Genomic DNA, 13357 nt, shown 5'->3' with positions numbered 1-13357 from the left:
TTTAAAAAATGTACACTACAATATGATAACAGTCTTAATCATGCACAAGGTGTCGGTTACTTTTATTTACGTTGAGTTTTTGACAAATTCAAAATTATGTTAGACCCTTTGTGAAACGTCATCGCTTCTGCATGCACTGCATGCCGTTTATTATATAATTAGTCAACTGACTGGTACCTTAAAGCTGAAAACTCCGCCTATATACCGTATTTACTCGAATAAGCGCCGCGGCGCTTATTAAATTTTTCGCGCTTCAAGTGCGGCGCTTATTCGAGGGCGGCGCTTATTTGAGGGCGATGCTTATTTGAGGGCGGCGCTTATTTGAGGGCGGCGCTTATTTAAAATTTGGACGCCACAAAGAGTCTTATATTTTACAGTTATCGAAAATAGCATCTTCTGATTGTCAGTTTTCGTCTCTCGATGAATAAAGTAGTGGCGCTAGCTTTCCTAGCAATGTTCGCGGCCTTTGCAACATTTACGTATTGTAGGGTTCGTACTTTTTTGAGCCTTTGAAATTCTATGATTTTCCATGACCTTAATCTGAGCATTTTTCTTGGACATTTTCAAAAATTATCTTGATTTTTAGTACGTTTTTACCTCTTTTTCACAAAAATAACGTTAACCTGCCTAATTTATTTTGTACAAACAATACCATTTTCTATGACCCTCCATGACCCACACTTAAATTCCATGACTTTCCAGGCCTAGAAAATGAAATTCTAAAATTCCATGACTTTTAAGGTTTTTCCATGATCTGTACGAACCCTGGTATTGTAAGAATGTTGGATAGAAAACAAATGGGCGAGCGGTAAAACCATCACTGTGAACTGCAAAACATCGCTTTTGATGAAACGAAATGTCCAAGCTTGTTTTAGAGTTGCTTTGTAGTACAGTTTTTAGCAAAACGGAATTCCTCGAATTAGCGCCGCATCGGGACTGCGGCGCTTATTCGGGGGCGGCGCTTATTAACTTTTTTGTCCCAAATGCGGCGCTTATTCGGGGGCGGCGCTTATTCGAGTAAATACGGTAACTTTGATATAGCCAAAAGTCAGTGTCAGTAAGGTGTTCTTAAACACGTTCTTTCAGATTCATTTACCACCCGCTGAAAGTCCGGGGCCGAAAGTAATATGCAATTTAGAAGATAGGGACATGATTTCACTGCTCCTAATACTTACATTTCTGCGGGCGAAGCCATTACGACCATAACAAAATACTCATTGGAACCCTCGCTACAGCTGGGCCGGGAACGATCTCTTTCGAAGAAATGATTGGCAGTACTGTTGCGGAGTTCTTTGGTCACGTCATTTTTAGCTTCACACGAAGTGTGGGTGAAAGGAATTCAATGTTTGATGAAGTGGAACATAATGTAGAGTTATTTGGCTACAATCCGCTGGATGACACGGGCAGAGAATGGTACTGTCAACCCGTTGATGAGCTTATTTACCAAGAATACAGCGACAGGAATGTTACAACGGTCGATTATTTGCCATCTAGCAATATTCAAGCTAGGTTTACAAACGCGTGTTCGACGGCAGAAGAAGAGGAACAAACAGAGGAAGAAAATAACGAAAGAGCAATGGTTTGGAAGCAGTTGCGACCATCTGCTCCCCGCACCGTTTGGAAATCAGTGTACTTTGGATGTTTGGTGTCCGGTTTTAGTGCTGTTCTCATTGGAGCCGTTTCAATTGCTGTCTTTTATCTCAGCTTTCAAACCCAGCTCATGTGCTTAGTCCATCCCGGAGGAAAAATCAATCCCGAACAAACTACAATGGATCAGGGCCATTTCGGAATCTATCTTCACCTCCATGTATTACTTTTGGTTTTTTGTCAACATCCTATTTTATTTTCGACCGTTTCAAATATCGGGTCTAAAACTAAGGCTTTTCTTCACATGCCTTGTTTTTTATATGTTCGATGCAATTTATCGCTTAGCCATTCAAGCTCTTGGATTTCTCACTTCAAGTTGACGCCATTTCAAGTGCTACCTGGAAGAATTTTGTTTTTTCTATGCTTGTGTATTCAAATCTGTATCATCGCCAGACATTTTTGTAGAGGGTCCAGAAAAGAACAGTTCTCGTTATTTATATCTATAACCTTTCCGTGTGTTTTCACATTTATCGCGGGCAATCTGTTATCCCATTTAGTCTATCCAGCGTACAATAGACAAAACAAAACTGGTATAACAATAATTGCAATATTCACGCCGCTCATTACAGTTGTTCTAAAAGTGGTATCACGCTTTTGTGTGCAGCGACTGTGGAGGATCGGCCATCCGGGAACTTCATTTGTACTGTTGGTTCCATTGGATTGTGGGTCCGCAGTGATGTTAAGACTTTTGCAAGTGGATTTTGACAGTTTAGAAGCTGTTGCTTTGATTGGAGTGATTCATGGCATTGCAGAAGTCATAAAACGCAGTACCGTGCTTTTAATAGACAATATTTACCATCAGGTTTTGAAAAGAAGAATAGTCCGTTGTGGAGATTTTCGTACTCCTCGTCGCGAACGACTTACAGCTGATATCGCTATAATGAGTATGCTCTTCGAGGCAAGTGCCATAATCTCCGTAAATGGCTTCCTGCACTTGTATCGGCATTTCTACATAAGCGACAATTCGTCCCTTCAACTGTTGCAATCTTTTGCTAGAGCGGTTTTCACTTGAGTGTCGAAAGTAAATTGCGTTTGCTTTGGTTTTGCATTACTACGCTTAGTGATTGGCTTAAAAATCTCGCGCCACTTTTTCAGCCAATCAGAACTAAGACCAAAACCAATCGTGACTCGCTCGCGCACGTTTTCCCGCGCTTCGTGCCAGCTACATGTATTTGCTTTGAGTTTTGATTGGTTCACTGGATTGTCTGTGTCCTTTGTGATTAGCCAGAGAAATTACTTTGGTTTTGGTTTTACGACACTCAATTGAAAACTGCTCTATTACTACATCCGTGCCACTTGCATTAGCTATTAAAACTCGTTACCAGAATATGCCTGTAATGGCTGTTTGGAGAAGAAGATGGAAAAAACATATCGTAGTGGTGATGATAAACGCAGTGGTGATTGCAGCTTGGTTGAGCTGAAGTCTAAATGAGCTAGTCAACGGACGTTTTGCTGGCAGAAGTAAGGACTTCTGCCAGATGCCGTTTCAGTCGTGAGCCTATGAACTTGGAAACAAACAGTGGAAGCAAGCAACGATATTGCTAGACTTTGTTTGTTTGTATACCAAAAGTCAAATGGGCCTGATTTTTTTTCCTGGAAGTGCAAGGATTTTTGAAGACGACCCGATCATATCTGAAGACTTCGTAGATTTCCAAAGACGTTCCGAAGATTTCCGAAGACACTCCAAACATTTCCGGGTCCCAGTCTCAGGATGTGTTTTGCCAAACACCACCTTGTCGCGAGTACTTTTCTCGTATAAATCGGAGAATTCGAGGGAGGTACTGTGATTTCCACGTAATTACATTGTTTCGAGTTCAATTATTTTTTAAGAATTGTGTCAATTAAGGCTGCTATGACTCAATTTTTTCACCTTATCGTGAGAAACTGATCCTTAATTAGGCTTGAGCAGGCGTGAGATATACGTTTTCTAATACGTGTTTGCCTTGTGAGACGTAAAAAGAAACCGCAAAATAAAATTCCTTTAAGCACTTAGTTACACTGGAGGAATACTGAGGAATATAAGAGTAACTTTATTTTACAATCTGAACATTCAGTGGTCGAAACATACGCTGTGCTTAAGTTTCGGTGCATCACAAGGAGCACAACTGTTTAATGAAAACTCCTGTTTTTATAAATTTTGAACTCAGAGTTGAACTTGTTTTAGATGACTTTCTACTTCAAGAGGAAATGGTACTGTCTGATTCGTGCAATAACGCTAAATTCACTCGTTTTGCTTTGAATTCTGCCAAAAAAATTTCAGCATCATTAGGCACACATTAACATACATGAAACACGCTCAGCTCTCTATTGCATACTTGCCAGCGCTGAGAAGATAAATTACACCTTCGACATGTTTTTAAAATTTTTTGTAAAAAAATTTCCCAATTTTTTTTGTTTAAATAAAAAAAAACATATAACTTAGTTTTAATTCTTCAAGCTGACTCTTCTCTTTCGTGCAAACAGGATTCCCATGGACCCCGTGCTTGCCGTTTGAAAGCCTGACAGTGGTAGTTATCGAAAAAACAGAAATATCATGTAGTGAGCGCAAAGTGCTTGAATGCACAGTTGTCATAGCAACAACATGAATTTCTATCCCACTTTTTTCGCGCAGCGGGTGCCGTGACAGCAGATTGTTACGCATCAAGGCTCCCTGCTGTCACGCGTTATTCAACAACAACAACAACATATTTAAAATTGCTACATAAATTCAATTCTAACTAATTCAAAGGTCATTGATTCCTCCCTGCTGTTGTCATAAATTTCACAGCCATCGGTATCTGCAGTCGTGTAGTTTAACGCTCGTTTTTGATCTGGACGTCAAGCGTGATCGGGAATTTGGTGAAGTCACGGAAGTCATGGAGAAGCACGCGATGTTTTTACTAGTAACCTTGGTCTCACTTGCAGCTTGTGTTGCTCAAAAACCAGATGTGAGGCCTTTGAATATTGCACATCGAGGGAGCTCAGGTCGACTGCCGGCACACAGCCTACCTGCTTACAGGTGAGATGTGATCACATATGTGCGCGTTGAAATAATGAGGGTAATCGTAAATATCGCATATTATGTACTTGTGGCATTAATGAAAAAGAGACAAGATGCATTATGGAATCAACGAAACAAATATTTCCACATGGATGCTACAAATGTAGACCCAATATGTAAAGGCCATCGCATGATTAATGTCGCCTTAGCAACCATTAGCTACCAATGGTCCCATGCTTAACCGATAAAATTCGCTTTAGCAATCGACGAAACGGAGAATTGGGGGGAAACTGCAGTATGCAGAGATATTTGGGTCGCGTGTTTCCCCAACATTTTATTTTGGCTTCGTTGCATCAAGAGCGAAAAGATTGTTCTTTCGGATTTCAATTAAGCTCTGTTGACATCAGATTTCATGTCATCCGATTAATCACAGTAACTTGGAATGTAAACACACTGGAGATTTTGACATGTTTCAAAACGAAGTGTTAGTTTTTGTGACTGAGGCAAAATGAGAGTAAAATGCAGCTAAGGATAAAGGAAAATTAGGCAGCTAAAAAGCTTTTTATCTATTTTATCTGTATCCCCTTTAAAAATGCAGTTGTAGTTTGCAAAAATTGAAACCAAACACGATGGAATGTACATTTGTTGCTTGGTGTACTCAGCATTTGTTTGTGTTTCTCTTTTGTAAACACGGTATTCACCTGACATCCACCCATCTAAGGAATTTCTACCTTTCTCCCCCGCAAAGGTTCCCTAGGGGGAGGGGAGGCGGACGAGGGGGGTTTCCCTCTCCCCAGCCTCAGAACTGCCAGCGGTCACGGCAGTACAAGAGGCCTCTGTGGAGGAGAGGGCATTTCTATATACAGCTGGGAAAGTGAATGAAGACCGTCGCTTGTGACTTGCGAAGTGTGCGAGCCATTCAAAAAACTAGAAATCCAGTAAGCGAGTGGAGGTTGAGAATTAAAAAAAAATTAAATTTAACCACCCTTGGAAAATCTTTCACAGGCGCACCATTTTAGATAATGGCCGCATACCTCACAACAGTCACGAGTGAAAGGTTTTTTTTATCGAATACACAAAACAAAATATAGCATGAAAACGTCAAAATCAGCGTTAGTTTAACAATTTTGACGTTGTCATGGCAACGTATTGTTACTTCATACGCAGTTGATTCAGAATCTCCTAGATTCTTTTACTTGGAAAGATCGTAAGCTTTAGCTCAAGGCATCTTTTGCATAAAATTTAATCACTGTTTAAAATAGGTTGGCTGTTAAGGAAGGCGCAGATTTCATTGAATGCGATGTCTGCGTCACCAAGGATCTTAAACTCATCTGTCGCCACGAGAGCTGGCTGAATGGTACTACCAACGTCTGGGAGAAGACAAACCTTCGCTCAAAGCAGAAAACCTACAACGTAACAGGAAAAAGGACTATCACGGATATTTTCTCTGTTGACCTCACCCTGAAAGAGATCAAAACCATCGGCGTTAGGCAGAAGTACTCATTCAGAGATCCGAACTACAACGGCATGTACACGATCCCTACCCTTGAGGAATACATCCAAGTGGCTAAATCTGCTGACAGAACTGTGGGGATTTACCCTGAAATCAAAAATCCAGAGTGGGTCAATTCTTTAGACATTCTCCGGAATGCTAACACTACCTTCGAAGATCTGCTTGTTGGCGTCTTACACAAGAATGGATACCGTGAAAAAGATGCGCCTTGTTTTGTCCAGTCGTTCAGTGAGGCTAGCATCAGAGCATTGGCAACAAAAACCAAGCTACCTTTAGTCATCCTGTTTGAGACCACGCCAGACCCCATCCCCGAGGCCAAGTTAAAAAATATGTCCGCTATATGTTATGGCATCGGAGTTTCGAAGAAAAGGATCATACCGGTACATAATAATTACCTTCAAAGTACCACAAATCTCGTTACCATTGCACACAAATACAACCTAAAGGTTCACCCATACACCTTCAGGAACGAGGATAGTTACTTGGCTTGGAATTACACTCAAGATAGTCAGGCTGCTATCGTCCCAAATTGTTCACTTTTGTGATAAAAGCGTGAAACTTTGCATGATTACTACTAACCATATAACAAACAAATTCCGATATGGATCCAAGATTAGTTAAGCCCTGGACTCGAGATGTGCGCATGCCCTAAAACGCTCAGCATGGGAACGAGGCTGCAAATGAAATGGCTTCAAAATGGGTCTCAGATAAAAAAAAATACATTTAAAACTGATATATTGATCACATTTGTTGTTTTCTTCGCTATTTTTATAGCAGAAATTAGAATTAGTGTGATCACGTGACCTTTCTTTACACTTTACAAATTTGGTTTGGGGTTCCTGTGATGGAATGGTAAAAATAATGCATGCGCTACTATGATTATCTTTGATAATAGATAAGGTGGTTATTTGGGTGGTAATCAATCCGATTGAATAAAATTTGGGCTAGACCAATCAAGAACTCCATATGGGTCACGTGACGAACAATTTAACTGACTGAATGTGATTGGGATTCCTGTGGTGGAATGGTAAAAATAGAGGCCTGTGTAGCTATATTTATCAATAATTTTCAAAGCCCAGTTGTCATCTTTTTATTTTAAAGATAGCAAAAACCTTTTCACAATTTGGGCTAGACCAAACAGAAACCCCATATGGGTCACGTGACCAAAACAGCCGCTTTGATTGCATAGTGGCTAAGTAAAGATAACTAAATAGCGGAATGAACCGATCTTTTTTAAAAAAAAAAAATAGGAAAGAAAGAAAAATGTAAGAAAAACACTTTTCTCTACCTGCCGACCACAAACTCACGGTTGTATGCAAAATAGGTACAAAGAATTAATGAGGTCATGTCACGCAATACATGTCACACAACAACAGTTTTAGTTTACAAGAATGATTTTTAATGCCAAAAATCCTAAATGTACACTATAAGACGTCGGCATGACCTGTTCGTCGTGGAGCACATTTTGCAGCCTTTCCAGACCTTACAGCACACACTCAAGGACGAGAGGTTCTCTTCGTCCTCAGCCATGAAATCGGAGGTGTTTTACTCGAGGTTAAGAATAGGGACTCAGAGGCATCTTGCCTGGCAAAGGCAGCGATGATTGTAAGGAGAGAAATACTGCAGGTGAAAAACTCTTTTAATGCGCCCAACTGCCAGCCAGATTCAGTTCCAGCCTCACTTACAACATTGCTAAATATGATAATGAGAGGCCCTGCGATGAAAAATGATTCAGCAGAGAGCCAGGCGTGCCTTACTGTTGCTCAATTGTTGGTTTTTAACAGCATATCTCGATTTCGAGACAAATCCGACAATGCTTTTGGTACCACTCACAGTACCCACCATATAAGATGCAGAGAGTGCCCTCTTCCAATCTATGCAGCTTTGAAGATCCATGGAGCTACAAGAGAAAAATCACTCGTCGATGTCGAATGTGCATATCCTATGACCGCCTCCTATCCATCTCTAGCGACATAACCAACAGCGTTATTAATAGGTATGACAGGGACGGGGTGGTATGCCCTTCCAAGCTACGTAATGGTATATTTACAACTGCAGCGCCAGACAATATAGATCAAAACCCAAGTTCTACTAGCTCCCACGATTCCTTTCATGGTACAGCTATCTCCTTGGCTCAGCATCCCACCGCAGAAAAACCAGGAACAGACAGATCTACCAATGTCTTTGATCCTGAAAAAAGCTCAAAGTCGACGAAATTTGCCGCACTGCCATCCTACTACACTGACGTACCACCATTAACTCTTCCCTCTAAGAACATTGTTGTTCCCAACACTTGTACTCGGTTGGTATCTGTACCTGATTGCGATGGGCCCTCTAAGGAAACTGAGCGAGAAGAAGACTGGTTGAAAAACACCCTGGAAGTTGTTACTAAGAAGGAGCTAAGCAAAGAAGACACCGTGTCGTGGGCAGCTTATCGGGCTTCAAAGTCATCACTATCATCTCACCAGCCAGCTCTCATATCATTGTTGCCAATGTTCACCGAGAATGCCCACTCGCTTGCCATGATTGCACATGGTATTAACGTAATCAGTGCAGCTGTAAAACATTTGAATCCCTCGCAAATCCCTGTTGTTACTGTTGATCAGCCATTGTTTGCTTTGGCGAAGGAAATACAATGGACGATGCATGATTTTGATGAGAGCCACATAGTTGTCATGCTGGGGGGACTACACATTGAGATGGCTGCTTTTAAAGCTCTTGGTAAGTGGGTCCATGGAAGTGGGTGGACAGAAGCCTTGACAAATGCATCAGTTGTATCATCGGGTGTAGCAGATTCATTCCTATCAGCAAGCCACATCACACGAACAAGACGGGCTCATCAAGTAACGGCAGCCAGTCTCCATATTTTGATGAATAACGGATATGAAGAATACAGTAAATCCGAGGCGATTGATGGGCTACCAGCTCGACCATTTGATGAATAGAAAGACGAATAGGTGAAGAAGTGTCCGCAGTTTCTCTACTGGACCACAGTGCTAGATTTTGAACTCCTTTGTCTCCAACTTGTAAGAGCATTCCGCGAGGCTGACTTTACTTTGTATCTTAAAGCTATTCAAGAGTTACTTCCGTGGAAGTTTGCTCTTGACAGAACTATGCAAGGTGGCTTTCAGTGCATTACCAGGACATGTGCGAGCTTCCTGTTAAGCATCCGGACGTTTGTGCAGAGATCCGTAATGGCGCTTTTGTGGTGCACAAGACACAGGGATTGTTCTCCTCAATCGCACTAGACCACGCCCATGAACAAGTGAATGCCATCGTAAAAGGTGAAGAGGGTGCTGTCGGGTTGACCGAAAACCCTGCTGCGCTGAGACGATGGATGGTTGCTGGACCAGAACTGTCAAGAATGGTTGACAAATTCGAGGAAACCATCTCTGCTAAAAAGAGCCAAAAACACCATGAACAAAATTCGGCAACCCAAAGTGCCTTTGCAAAAGACATACTCAACTTGGTGTCCTCGTTTGAGGAGCTCGGCAATCCATTCAATTCAAGGAAAATGGAGAAGATGTCTCAAGTCAGGTAATGGAGCAGCCGAGTGTGGATGCAATCATTCTGGATGGAGCCGTTGTAGTCCAGATGCTCCAACCCAAAGCAGTAAGCACCTTTGAAGAGTACTTTGACTCTGTATTTGCACCTTACATCCTGAGGAAGCTAAACGATGTGAAGAGGCTTGATATTGTGTGGGATGTCTACAAAGATGACTCACTAAAGAAAGCGACAAGGGAGAAGCGAGGATCAGGTCAGAGGAGAAAAGTGTTGCTGACCACCCGAATTCCGTCTGACTGGAAGGGATTCCTAAGAGTTGATGACAACAAGGATGAGCTCTTCAAACTACTATCAACTAAGGTACGTCAATATCGAACTAGAGAGTAAACTATACCATTCACTTTGTTGTGCAAAAGCTAAGTTTTATTTTCACTTCCTAGGTGGTTCGCTACAGCTTCCAGAGGGGAAAAAAGTCTTCGCAACGCACAGAGAGAGCATTTTGTGTTCTGAAGACAGAGCAGATGTGAGTGCTCTTGCTCCCTGCAGTCACGAGGAGGCTGATTCGCTGATGATGATACACGCATTTGACGCTAGCCCCACGCTAGCTTGAATGGCTTTCGACGAATAATGATTCAAAGCAATGATACCGATGTTGTTGTGTTGGCCGTTTCCATTGCCCCACTTCTCCCATGCCATTAGATGAGCTGTGGATCTCATATGGTTCTTCCAAGCATGTCCGTAACCTCCCAGCACATGCCATAGCTACATCCCTGGGTCGAGAGAAAACCTGTGTGTTGCCGATGTTTCACGCATTGACAGGGTGTGATACTGTTTCATTTTTTGGTGGCAGAGGAAAAAAATCGGCGTGGGATGTATGGAAAGTGTTCCCAGAGCTCACTCACACTCTTAAAGCATTGATGATGTTGCCAGAGGATATCGATGAAGCATGCATGGGTGTAATTGAGCGATTTGTGGTACCCCTATACGATCGCACCAGCAGCTTAAGAAAAGTCAACGAAGTCATCATGCAAGAGCTTTTTCAAGAAAGGTGAGATCCCTTGAAAACATCCCCCCACCCAAGCATCCTTATCGCAATATATCAAGAAAACTGTATTCCAAGGTGGTTATGTATGGAGTCAGACCCTGTTAAAGCAGCCTACATTACCAAGTCCCGCTAGATGGGGATGGCAGCTTGAAAACAGTCACTGGGTGCCTTATTGGACGACACTCTCGCAAGCCAAGGACTCGTGTTATGAGCTGATTCGCTGTGGTTGCACAGTTGGTTGTCGGGGACACTGCAAATGCCGAAAAGCCAATCTCACCTGCACTGGGTTGTGCAACTGTGGAGGCAACTACAACTCACAATCACACAGAAGTAATCACTATTTACTGCCACCTGAAGTACCTGATGAAACTGTTACGTCATACCCGCTTTGTGAATAATTCATGCATGTTTTAGGTTATTTCAGGGTTTGTTTAAGTAAAAAAGGTATTTCCTATCATTGAAATGACATGATTATATCTGGCTTTTTAATTATTCATAACCATACGGAATTACCATACAGGAACACACAAGACAACCCTCATGAAGAGGAGATGGCAGATCTAATCTACTACTCAGTTTGTAAAATGTTGCCCTACAAAACATACGTCTATGCGTACGAGCTGTATCCAAAGCATACTTTGCTCCCTCGTGATCGCCCTCTAGGCACACACTCGGTTGTAAATATTTTGGTAAGTTGGCCCCAAGACGAACAGGTCATGCCGACGTCTTTTAGTGTACATTTAGGATTTTTGGCATTAAAAATCATTCTTGTAAACTAAAACTGTTGTTGTGTGACATGTATTGCGTGACATGACCTCATTAATTCTTTGTACCTATTTTGCATACAGCCGTGAGTTTGTGGTCGGCAGGTAGAGAAAAGTGTTTTTCTTACATTTTTCTTTCTTTCCTATTTTTTTTTTAAAAAAAATATCGGTTCATTCCGCTATTTAGTTATCTTCACTTAGCCACTATGCAATCAAAGCGGCTGTTTTGGTCACGTGACCCATATGGGGTTTCTGATTGGTCTAGCCCAAATTGTGAAAAGGTTTTTGCTATCTTTAAAATAAAAAGATGACAACTGGGCTTTGAAAATTATTGATAAATATAGCTACACAGGCCCCTATTTTTACCATTCCACCACAGGAATCCCAATCACATTCAGTCAGTTAAATTGTTCGTCACGTGACCCATATGGAGTTCTTGATTGGTCTAGCCCAAATTTTATTCAATCGGATTGATTACCACCCAAAATAACCACCTTATCTATTATCAAAGATAATCATAGTAGCGCATGCATTATTTTTACCATTCCATCACAGGAACCCCAAACCAAATTTGTAAAGTGTAAAGAAAGGTCACGTGATCACACTAATTCTAATTTCTGCTATAAAAATAGCGAAGAAAACAACAAATGTGATCAATATATCAGTTTTAAATGTATTTTTTTTATCTGAGACCCATTTTGAAGCCATTTCATTTGCAGCCTCGTTCCCATGCTGAGCGTTTTAGGGCATGCGCACATCTCGAGTCCAGGGCTTAACTAATCTTGGATCCATATCGGAATTTGTTTGTTATATGGTTAGTAGTAATCATGCAAAGTTTCACGCTTTTATCACAAAAGTGAACAATTGGGCTATTTTTTGGACGATAGCAGCCTGACTAAGATCCTTACAACGAATATGAAACATTCTTGAACATTCCTGTTGACGGTTACTTTACAGATTTTCCAGCTACTCTAAAAAGGTTCTTAGATATGGAATATCCCACCACCTCTACTCCAGTGCCTTGCGCTGGTGGTGTTCCTGGCTTGTACAAGAGTGGGTTTTCTCTGTTTTTCCTTGTTTTTATTGCAGTGCTTTCCTTCAAGTGTTTTGCCTAAACAATGACTCGCATGTCAAATCAAATGCGCTTGAATCCTAAGATATGTAGAATTTCAGTTGACTTACAAATGCTGTACTTCTTTTGTCGCATGATTCCCTGATCACTGGACGAGCCTATGTTTAAAATTGTAACTTATGATTTCATTTAAATTGTCAAGATATAAACTTAGTGATCGTGATCTTATGTAATCGACGGCATGTGATTGTTCACGCGATTGAAAATTAAGACGTTTTGTAGTCACAAAAAGACGTGGACTTTGTAAAGGACTGTTTTCTCATTAGATAATGAACGGACGGAAAATGAATCTGTTAGTGTATGACAAAGTATCGAAAAAGCGACTTGGGAAGTTATTCTCTTGCATTGCACTGCATACATGCATACAATTTTCCCCACATGAAACATGTCGCTTTATAATCCTTTATGGCTAAGCCAGGGGAGGGGGGAATCTCCGAAAATGTCGGTTGAGATGTGCGGCGCGCTTCCTTAAAACCTAAATATTTCAGACCAAATATACAGTATTTCCTAACTTATTTCAGGCCTGAACCCAAAAGCGACACCGTATTGTAGATCAGACCCCACTCAGTATGGCGTACGATCCCCGCCAAAATTCATTGTTTCGATTTTAACTTCATCATTTAAATTTTCAACTTCAACAATTGAATTTTATATATCAATTCAAAATTTTACACCCTTCTTTCAGATTTCACACTATTGGATATGTGTTGTACACTTATCTTTCCTTTTTCTAACTCAACGTTTGTACCTGACCTTGCTCGCTGTACATTTT

General features: G+C 41.2%; 1 protein-coding gene and 1 pseudogene across 1 annotated transcript; both read left to right on the top strand.

Moving 5' to 3' along the window:
* Positions 1 to 1033: 1033 nt before the first annotated feature.
* Positions 1034 to 2919, top strand: LOC144634585 (uncharacterized; annotated as a pseudogene).
* A 35-nt stretch (positions 2920 to 2954) lies between these two features.
* Positions 2955 to 12917, top strand: LOC144634733 (uncharacterized). Its single transcript, XM_078493764.1, has 3 exons — positions 2955 to 4645; positions 5890 to 6647; positions 12354 to 12917. The coding sequence occupies exons 1-3, from the start codon at positions 4503 to 4505 to the stop codon at positions 12566 to 12568; spliced, it is 1116 nt and encodes a 371-aa protein (XP_078349890.1). The 5' UTR covers positions 2955 to 4502; the 3' UTR covers positions 12569 to 12917.
* The last annotated feature ends 440 nt before the right edge of the window (positions 12918 to 13357 follow it).

The sequence above is a fragment of the Oculina patagonica genome, chromosome 13 (genome assembly GCF_052425735.1).
Source record: "Oculina patagonica isolate OP01 chromosome 13, crgOcupat, whole genome shotgun sequence".
Classification (NCBI taxonomy): domain Eukaryota; kingdom Metazoa; phylum Cnidaria; class Anthozoa; order Scleractinia; family Oculinidae; genus Oculina; species Oculina patagonica.
The sequence above is the reverse complement of the archived record's forward strand: the minus strand, read 5'-3'. Positions and strand labels throughout refer to the sequence as shown.

Bases quoted from the DNA above. Each gene is read 5' to 3' on its own strand.
- LOC144634733 (XM_078493764.1), top strand. From the start codon at position 4,503: ATGGAGAAGCACGCGATGTTTTTACTAGTAACCTTGGTCTCACTTGCA. The intron at 4,646-5,889 runs GTGAGATGTGAT...TGTTTAAAATAG, and splicing joins CACAGCCTACCTGCTTACAG to GTTGGCTGTTAAGGAAGGCG. The intron at 6,648-12,353 runs GTCAGGCTGCTA...AGCCTGACTAAG, and splicing joins TTGGAATTACACTCAAGATA to ATCCTTACAACGAATATGAA.